General features: G+C 43.7%; 1 protein-coding gene across 1 annotated transcript; it reads left to right on the top strand.

Annotated features, from left to right (window-relative positions):
- Positions 1-349: 349 nt before the first annotated feature.
- Positions 350-6,701, top strand: LOC119363491 (homeobox protein knotted-1-like 10). The gene is made up of 5 exons (XM_037628861.1): positions 350-1,115; positions 1,245-1,364; positions 1,470-1,611; positions 5,890-6,143; positions 6,223-6,701. The coding sequence occupies exons 1-5, from the start codon at positions 909-911 to the stop codon at positions 6,418-6,420; spliced, it is 921 nt and encodes a 306-aa protein (XP_037484758.1). The 5' UTR covers positions 350-908; the 3' UTR covers positions 6,421-6,701.
- The last annotated feature ends 3,977 nt before the right edge of the window (positions 6,702-10,678 follow it).

The raw sequence follows: 10,678 nt of genomic DNA on the forward strand, positions 1-10,678 counted from the left end.
TGATACAATAGTAAGTATGCTCCATGGAATAGAGACACGACAATTGACACATGTCGCGTGCACAATTTTACTTTCGAAAGTGGGAGATGTTATACTTGCCAAAAGGAAAATAACACACCTAAGAGGTCAAAATTGGAAAATTACACAAGTCCTAGCAAGGGTATCCCTAAGAGTTCAGCCTCCAACAAGGACCCCCATGCAAACTGACTACTACTCAACGATTGCCCTATGAGCCTATGCCCCTACCCTTCTCTCTCTCTCATCATCAAGAAAAGTCTATTTTTTCAAAAAGAAAAAAAAGCCTCAACTCTCAACTCTCAAAACACCCGCACACATTATTTTTTCACGGAAAAGAGAAAAAGAAAACACCTAACGATAAAACTTTACCAAGGATTGCTCCAAGCAGCAGCTCGTCCTTCCCTTTTCCCAATCTCGCAGCTTCCATCTCTCTGACTCCTCCATCCTCCCAAAGCCGAAGCCTGCCCAGTGCCCACCCCCCATGTCTCCCGCTGCTACCGCCGAGATCACAACCGCCCTGCTCCTCTGCACCAGCAGCAGCATCGGAAGCAGCACGGGCTGCAGTGCAGACGGTTGCTGATTTCCCCGTAATCAAGCTCCCTTCCTTGCCTTTTTCTTCATCTTCTTCCTCCTCTCCTTCTTCCTGGAAGGTATACCGTACCCCAAGAATCGCGCAAAGGACCACCCCTCTTCTTCCTCCAGAATCCAGCTGCTGCTGCTGCTGCTACTACTACTGCTGCTGCTAGTGGTAGTAACCAACTGAGCGCTTCTTGATCTGTTCTGGTGTCCGTGTACATGGAGATGCGATGGGTGCGGAGGTAGCTGCGCTGTGCTGAGTAGTAGGTGAGCAGTGAGCCGCAGCTAGCGGCGAGCGCGGGGGAAGGAGATCGATGGAGGATCTGTACAGCATCCACCCGGGGATCTCGCGCGGCGGCGAGGGCGGCGCGGCCTGCAGCGAGGCGTCGGGGGTCGCCGGCGGGGCCAGCTCTCCTCCGCCGCCTCCGCCGCCTGCGGATCTGACGGAGCTGATGAAGGCGCAGATCGCCGGGCACCCCCGCTACCCCTCCCTCCTCTCCGCGTACATCGAATGCCGCAAGGTCCGTCCGTGTTCAGCTCCAGCTCCATTTTGCATGCTGTAGCCCGCTAGTAGTAGCTAGAGCTAGCTAGCTCGCTCAGCGCAGCTCATCGTCAGAAATTAATTGCCACGTTGATTCTTGATTTGTCAGGTGGGCGCACCGCCGGAGGTGGCCGCGCTGCTGGAGGAGATCGGCCAGCCGGAGAGGCGCAGCGGAGGCGCCGCAGCCGCCGGGGAGATTGGCCTCGACCCCGAGCTCGACGAGTTCATGGTAGGTACAACCAGTTCAAGGCAGCTCGCTCCACTAATCCTGGCGCGCTAGCTCTTGCTTGTTATTACATGTGGAGATGACAACGCGGCTCGCGCGCGCATGCAGGAGGCCTACTGCCGGCTGCTGTCGCGGTACAAGGAGGAGCTGTCCCGGCCGTTGGACGAGGCCGCCTCCTTCCTCACCACCATCCGCTCGCAGCTCACTAATCTCTGCGGCGGCGGCGCCCCCGCCACCTCGCCGCACTCCGGTATACTATAATTTACATGCATCCATGCATTTTGCATCTCGCGCCTTGATTTTCTCCGGCATGCCGCGTCCCTCTGCGGCCTTGGATTCGTTCGCCATTGTTGCGTTGTGTCATGTGTGCGAAAGTGTTTGATGCTTTGTGTGTGAATGTGGCTTTGATGATGAATGCGTGCGTGCGTGCGTGCGTATGTGCGTTCTTGATAGGTCAAATCGTGTCCATGCAAATGGGGCGCAGGTGTGTCAGGCTACGGGGCCGGAAGAGTAAAGCTTTGGTGGTGCTCGTGTAGGGTTTTGTCCAAGGTTCCATCGTCCTTGCAGCTCCAGCCTACCTATGCATGCTTCTCTCTCTATATCTCTCTCCAGATCCTTCTCTCTCTCTCTCTCTCTCTCTCTCTCTCTCTCTCTCTAGAGGCTAGTGAGGCAGGAGTAGCTACTAGCCTGCTATATGTAGACTTTGCAGGTCGGGCCGGTGATGGAACTTGAGAGAGAGCTGGGATGGGATGGCTTTGGAAAAAGAAAAGAATCTTGCTCTTGCATGCTGGTTAATCACTGGTGCCCAATGGTGGAGCTTTTCTTCTTCTTGTTGCTGTGGGGGCAAGTGAAGATTAATTTTGCTGTGGCTAGCTCATTTCCCGCAAACGCATTTTTATTTCGTCATGCTAGGTATGATGTCTTGGTTGAATTTGTTAATTTAAGTAAGTGTTGTTTGTTTTTAGTTTTTGTAGTTTGATGCATTTTTCTAACGAATTATCTTCAAATGAGATTTCGTCGGATGCGTGTTACACTGTTACTACATAAGTATCTTGTAGTTGCAGTTTCGATAGGAGTAGGATTTTAGGTCCATCTCTTGTTTAAGAACTTGACTGATTGAAGATTAACAAGGCTATATCGAGCTGTTTCTGCTTGGAGCAATTGTTTCTTAAGCCATTTTTAAGCATGCATAGACATACGCTTTTTTTTACATAACATATGACAAACCTAAGGTTTTCATGTTTGCGGTGGTGCTGATAAATTAGGCCCACTCACATCCAACGCGTGCATGGCAGCTTATTAGAATTGATATTCTGCAAATAACCATGGTGCAAGTTATGTCAGAAACTCAGAATGCGTGCATTTGTAGATATCATAGTTATGTGAAATACGTGCTCTCAAAAGCGTAGCTTTGTCTTGTAATATTGGCAAGAATAAAAGGGGTTTTCAGGAATTACTTATCTTTCTATCACGAACAGCTGATTTTGGAGTGGTGAAAACACACAAGGTTTTGGGAACTTCATATGTTTAATAAAGTCAAAAGGACATTTTGTCACTGTGATGGCTGATACATAGTAAACATGTGATTGGTGTTGCATATACCACCTATGTAACAGTAGTTCTTGTGGCCAAAACAGTTGCTGTTTTGTTTTTCCTACCTTCTAGTGTATTTCGTACAATGCCAAGTGGCAAGTGGAAATGTACGGTACTACAAAGGAGCATGAAACATGATCTTTACATGCCTAGTTAATTTCCGAGTTTCCTATCAATTTTACCACTTATCATTCTCTCATTAATGAGATATTTTACCGGAACAGTGGGCAGTTGGTATGTGTGCATGTTAAATCACTAACTCCGTACATGTTGAGCTTGGTCATGCGTAGCATGTTTACCTAGTTAAGGTTGCAAATCATTGAGAATTTAGATTTTTTTTGTATAAAGGAAAATGCATGTTGACCTTAAGTATTTGGTTGGAGCTTTATGTGACTATCCATCATAGCTATGCTAAGACTGAGTTAATGATACCATGTGCAACTAGATCAACAATTCTAAGTAGAAATGCTAAGTATTTGGTTTTCGGTCTAGTTAGGTCACACGCATGAATTATCACTAAATAACAGACTATATTCACGATAGGTCAAACCATTATGGCAAGTGCTACATAATATTCCTTAAGAATCCATAGGTTTGCTCAGTTTGCTTGGACTGAACAAAGGTACTAATGCGTCTATTCTAATTTTATTTATACCTGTGTTTTCCATGATCATTCTGCAAAGTGAGGTTCAGATAATCTATCTATATTTTTTGAAAAGGGGATAACCTTGGCCTGTGCATCATCGTGATGCACACAGCCAATTAGATGATCTATCTGTAAGATAGAGATGGACAGCATTCCGAGCAGCAATTGTTTATGCCTAATTTGTGCACCTCACATAAGATTCGAATTATGATTCTAGTCTCCATATATTTTGACTTTGTTAAATGAGTCTGTCATCTTGTAGTGTGTCCCTTCCATCAATTCTGTCATTCTGATTTTCTTTGACGGTAAAGGCAGCCTCTCTACCCATTCTATTAAGGTAGGAAAATATCAAAAAGGAGTACAAGAATTTTTTGCATGATGGCAAGAAAATGGAAGAGATAAAAGACGTAAGCTACATTTCCGGCTTGAGAGTCAACCGACTTTGGTTAATGTTCTCATCGGCAAGATAAGCTATGTCGAGCATGGTAAGGGAGGTCTCATTAATCATCACTTCGGTCAAGCGGCTGCAGAAGGCTTTATCACGGTTAAGAGTACTCTTGTTCCACCAATCCTCCAAAGAGAAGTCATGAGTCGGCCCTTGGGGGATAGATAGCCAAGTTGATACGATTCCCCAAACTCCACGGGTTAATAGGCATTCACGTGCAAAAGGCGCACAAGGTGCTCATTGGTCTACAACCTGGTGAAACAAAGCTTGCAAAATCTCCTCATGTGGCAAACCTCAGATGTCATGGCGATGTGGGAAAGGATGTTAGCATGATCAGCTAGGTGTGTCGTCACTTGAAAAGTTACACATTGCACCGCACAATATAGATTTATTTCTGACAGTATTTTAACACAAATTTTAAGCCTCCAATATGCACTTCACAGGAAATGCCCTATTGTTAGAATTTTGAAATATGCACAACTCAGTTGCTAAAAGGTACTCCTTCCATTCCAAAATATAAGATGTTCTAACTTTTTTTTCTAACCAGATGTGTATAGATGCGTTTTAATGTGTTTGTTCACTCATTTCAGTCCGTATGTACTCTATATTGAAGTACCCAAAACACCTTATAATTTGGAACGGAGGGAGTACATATTAATATTGTGTAGCTAGATTATTTGCATTCAACTATTCTTATTTATTACATGACCTGCCAATTCAAAACATTTTTTTATCCAACAAAGTTCGTTACACCAAGCAAGTAGGAAAAAAAAGGAGAATAAGTAGTAAACATCTATTTATTACAGCTCAAAACATATAGCTGTTGGAATTACAAATTACATATAACCATATAGGTTATGTCACCTAGCTTAACTGTTCCATTTTTGTGTCCTCGCTAGACCTTTTATTATGATGCAAGTAAGCCTATATAGTGCGAAAATGCTTCTTTTCTTTCTGACTATGCAAAGTCTTGAGGTCTTAGCTGAAGATCCAACATGTACTACAAACTCCGTCCCTAAATATACTCCCTCCATCAGGAAATACTTGTCCTAGAAATGGATAAAATGGATGTATCTATAACTAAAATAAGTCTAGATGCAACCATTGCTTGGACAACTATTTCCGGACGGAGGGAGTATATAGTTGCATCCATAGCTAGAAAGATTGAAGAGTTTTTTTTTCTGATGTCTTGTTTCAGAAGGTACAAATTGTACTAATGAAACTCAACTCACAGTACAAAAGAGCCATTTGCTTACATAGAACTTGATTGCAGTACTGGGAGTGTTTCCTAACGAGACAGCAGCTGTATGGATGGCTCCATGAAAACTCCAGTCACGCCGAAAAAGTGCTTAAATAGTCTCTGTTTCCTGAAGCACAAACTAAACTAGTCAGTTTGGCACCAGCAGTTCTTCATTCGTATAGGGTTCGACAGATAAAGTGGCATGCTTTTCATCTTATTTGCTTTGATGCATTGGGTGTTGCAGAACACATTGACCTTCAGATAATACAGACTAATACTTGTCACTAACCAATCGAACTTAGCACATCCTCATGGAGAAATTTTCTGTTCTGAATTTCCTTGGATTGTGTATTCTTAAGACATTTTTCAGAAGTTCTTCTGTCTGCAGCTTCCAAAATTGTTGTTTGTCAAGTGTCCAACAGCAACTTGGGTTTGATTATTATCTGCTTATTGATGTTGTCTTGTTCTGCTTCTGAAGTAGTACCTCTTTCGAGTCCAAGCCTGGATCTCCTATATACTGTAGCACAGCCATGCAACCTGATCCTGACACAACACATTACTCTGTCTAACCCGTGTCTGATTTCCATTGTATCAATAATGCAAGATGAAATGGTGGGGTCGTCGGAGGACGAGCCGTGCTCGGGGGACGCCGACGGGTCGGACGCCGGCATGCAAGAGCACAGCTCCCGGCTGGCTGACCACGAGCTCAAGGAGATGCTCCTCAAGAAGTACAGCGGCTGCCTCAGCCGCCTCCGGTCCGAGTTCCTGAAGAAGAGGAAGAAAGGGAAGCTGCCCAAGGATGCTCGGCTTGCTCTCATGGACTGGTGGAACACACACTACCGCTGGCCTTACCCCACGGTAAGTGAAATCTCCGATCGCCGATCATCAGCCTTGATCGCCTATCATCATTCATAGATGGCTACTATGATGTTTGCAGGAAGAGGACAAAGTGAGGCTCGCCGCGATGACGGGGCTTGACCCGAAGCAGATCAACAACTGGTTCATCAACCAGAGGAAGCGGCACTGGAAGCCGTCGGAGGACATGCGGTTCGCGCTCATGGAGGGCGTCACCGGAGGAGGGGGATCCTCTTCCGGCACGACGCTCTACTTCGACACGGGCACGATCGGGCCATGAGATGGATGGATGATTGCTCATTTCCGGCGGCCATAAAGCTTACTGGCTCTATTGCACACAGACACGGTGGTTGTGTGATTAGTAGCAAGGGAGGGAGGGATGATGAATGAATGAATGATATCAGATACTAAAGATTTATTAATCAAATGGATGAATAGCCCCCATGACCATTTTGTCGAAATTATTGTGTATATGTATGGGCGCTGTAATCAGCTGGCTGTAATGTGACGGTGTACAAACGAAATTTCAGGTGACCTGTAAAAACTTTTCTTAAGCTACTACCACAATAGCTAATTAATTAATCTGATTGTTTGTATCCCCAGCGGTTGCCCTGTGAAATCCCTCTCGATAGGAAGCAGGAATTTGTTGGAAAATTAGGCAAATTTATGATTAACTCTAGTGAATTAATTCATGATTAAAACGTTATTAGCATGCATAGCTCTAGCATACTAGATGAACCGAACGACACAACTATCATAATTAGAGACATGATCACATGATCAGAGTACAATGCACTATCATAATTAGAGACATGATCACATGATCAGATTACAACGCACATATTGATCGTTCGTAGATGAAGTAGCCGGCCACAGGCCACTTCATCTACGATCCTACCAGTCCAAGCAGGCGTTGGCGACGACGGTGCTGCATGGGTGCGTGACAGTAGTACTACTTTGTGCATTTCCAGACCACATTGAAAAATCATACTAATGAAAATAAATCGAATCGAACAATTTTATGGTTTCTGGTTTTCGATACAGAGTAAGGGTTAATCGAATTAAAATGATATTTATATTTCTTGAGCGAACAAGGAAACAAGCAGTCAGTCACGTGAGCTTGTCTCACTTGCATTGTCCAACATGCACATGACCAGACACAATTTTATATACACCTTACATCTACTCTTCAACAGGTCAGTAAGCGAGGTGGCGCTAAAGTTGCTACCGTCGTTTGTATAGACGCACTAACCAATGATAGTACTGCATAAAAAGATTAAAAGGAATTGTGATCTGCTCACTCAGACCCATGAAAAAGTCAATGGGCAGATCAATGCTCCAAAAGAGCTTCTAACATTAGTCATTTTTCTTATACATGAATCAGATTCCATGCTAAGCACGTCCATTTTTCTTATAACATGGTCATTTTTCTATAAAAAAATGGTAACCACGTCCATAAACAACACAAAGTATGCATTGCACATTTGCATGCACGACCAGCCATCAAAGCATGAATCCATGCATATACTTTCTCCGTTCCAAAATAGATGGCTCTACTTTATACTAAAGTTAGTATAAAGTAGAGCCATCTATTTTGGAACGGAGGGAGTATATATTTATACATAATTATATATTGATTGTATAGAAAAGTATGTTATTTTCAAATTCGCGTCAACTGGTTATTCTAGTATATACCAAAACTATACCGAGATAATTCATCTTATACCAAAACAGAACCATATTTTAATCTCATATCATACCGAAGTATCAATACCACACAAACCAAAAAACCATATAAACCCGAATCATATAAACTGAATGCACAGAGTTTTTTTATTTATGAAGTAGCCAGCCATAAACAGAATGCACAGAGTTAGTAGTAGCCATCTAAGGGCCTTAAGGCCTTGTACAATGGAAGATGCTTAGAAAAATAAACCAGACTTTTTTTAAGCATCGATACTTATTTGTACAGGGTAGACGCTTAATTAAGCGTCTCTCCTGTAGAAATAGGCACCGGTGTTTCAGAAAAACTCGATTTATTTTTATAAGCACCTCACTAAGCACCTTCCATTGTACAAGGCCTAAGCGTCACGTCTCTTTGGAGGCTCCTCCAGGGCTGGGAAGCTTCCAGAAGCTTATGGCCTGGTTTTTTCTTCCCTGCAGATTTCAGACGGTTTTTGTTTGTTTTCCCCATTTAATCTCTACTTCTTTTCCACTTTTTCACTCGGTTTTGTTCTTTTCCATCCGATTTTGTTCGCTCTTTTCTTTACTTCTTTTATTTTTTTAAAAATATAGTGAGAAATTTGTGTTTTTTTGAATTTATAAATATTCTTTGATTTTGCAAGTAATTTTAAAATTTGCGATTATTTTTCTAAATATGTGATTTTTCAAAAAAAACATTAATTTTTAAATTCATGAATTTTTCAAATGCACGGACTTTTGTGAGTTCATGAACATTTTTTGCATTTCATAATTTTTTCCAATTTTGGAATCTTTTTTTCAAATCCGCAAACATGTTTTTGGATTTGTGATGATTTTTAAATTTATGAATATTTCTTGTATTACTTGAACATTTTGTAAATTTGCATTTTTTTGAATTCGTGAACATTTTTTCAAATTTGCACACATTTTTTTGGATTCGTAAATATTTATTAAAATTTTCGCACTTTCGTTAAATTTGGGAACTTTTTTCACTAATGAACCGAGCAACAATAGAAAAAATGAATAAAAAGTGAGCCAAGGCGAGCGAGCGAGCGAGTCGGGCGCACGAGCGAACACTGTTTCTTGGGCCGCGACCCACTGACTACGTGCGAGTGCTAGCATACGAGCTGGCGTGTGAAGCGCCAAATAGGAGCTCCTGAGCTAAACTTGGGTTTCAACCAAGCTAGATTCCAACCTGAACTATAGAAGTCCCCGATTTTGAGCCCATCAAAAGGGAAATTAAGCCTTTTTATTTGGGGAAGGCCTTCATGGCTTCAAATAATAGTCCCGTGAGGTTCTAAACACTAGCGGGTCAGCCCAGGCGTGGGCTCGTCCTATCTTCGCCCACGTGCCGAGCTAGAATCTCGGGCCCATCTTGACCACATATACAAGGCAAGCTAGGGATCATCTTGGGGATCGAGAGGGGAGGGGGATCACATTATAGATCATCCTGGAGCTGGGGCTTCCATATATTACCATCTTCCTTCTCTCCGCTGCCAGGCCAAGAGCGTGTAATCCAAGAAATAGATCTTTCCAATCGTTGGTGAGCACTCGAGCAATACAACCACGAAAGAGAGGAGTCTCATGCCATACCATGTCGATCCTTACCTCCTCCGGGAGGGTCTGTACCTGGGTAAACTCCCTTTCTCATGCCTTACCATGTCGATTCACCACTTGCACGCCTTTCTGAACAACAATGTCGCTTGATGACATTGTCGGTTACAAAACACCGATAGTTGGTGCCCCAGGTACGAGTTGCACACGAGGATCCTTTGAGTGGGTCGGGATGGCCTTATCGACCAAGGTTGGTGGCTTCACATCTGGCCAAGATCTCTCCCTACACCCTCTGCTTTCCCTCCAAGAGGGCGGAGGTCCAGATCATTTCCACTCCCTTCGCCAAGGGCCAGGCCTACTGCTCCTAAGATATGTAATTCATCAACGAGAACTTTAGCAAAGCCGCACACCGTGAGCTTGAAGCGAGCCATGCGATCGGGTCGGCATCATCCCTTTCGTTCGTCGCATGTCAGAGTTCTCGCCTCGTGAGAATGATTGACTCCCTGCTGCCTGTTCTCAACTTTGACTTGGACAATAGCGAGAGATCAACCAGCTATGACCCCGCGTGCATGGTATTCATGACGAGGGATGGCACCAACACAGTCACGAACCTCGACATACCTACGACACTCATCAATGAACAAATTCCCAGGGGTCAACAACTCGAGGCGGTGCACCGCCACCTCTTTGACGAGGAGGAGGATTCGAGTGTCAGAAGAACGAGTTTGCCACCCAGCGTGACAGCCGCATCGAAGAGTTGTGTGATTGCGTACACCAAGTAAACAATAAGTCCATTTTCTCGACGAAGAAGGGTGTCCAAGTCTTTGACTCCATAATCAAAAAATTTTTTGCTGCTATGATGGTGGGGAACATGATTAAGAGATCCCGGAGGGATCTCCTGGCCACAACAAGCTGCATCACGTTCATGTACAACTCGAGGAGTACTTCATTGGTTGCTTGATAGTTTTGTCATTTTTATAAGAGGGTTTTGATGTGATTTTCAAAAGGTTCCCGATAATTCTTGTATCTTTCTAATGCTAATCCTTCAAGAAAGAAGAAAACTTGTTTTTTCTATTGATGTGCGGGAATATACATCTCTGGAGGGAAACCAATCAAGATCCCAGGAAATGAAGTCATTTGGAGAAACTTCCCTTTTGGGCGAAAGTGCGTCAGATGCACCACATCGCAAGATGTCGCATGGTACGAGCGCACCCACTCATACCATCGATCGTATCACACGACGTCTCCACCCCCTTGTCTATACATGCGACTTCTGGGAAGGA

This window comes from Triticum dicoccoides, chromosome 1A (assembly GCF_002162155.2).
Source record: "Triticum dicoccoides isolate Atlit2015 ecotype Zavitan chromosome 1A, WEW_v2.0, whole genome shotgun sequence".
NCBI lineage: Eukaryota > Viridiplantae > Streptophyta > Magnoliopsida > Poales > Poaceae > Triticum > Triticum dicoccoides.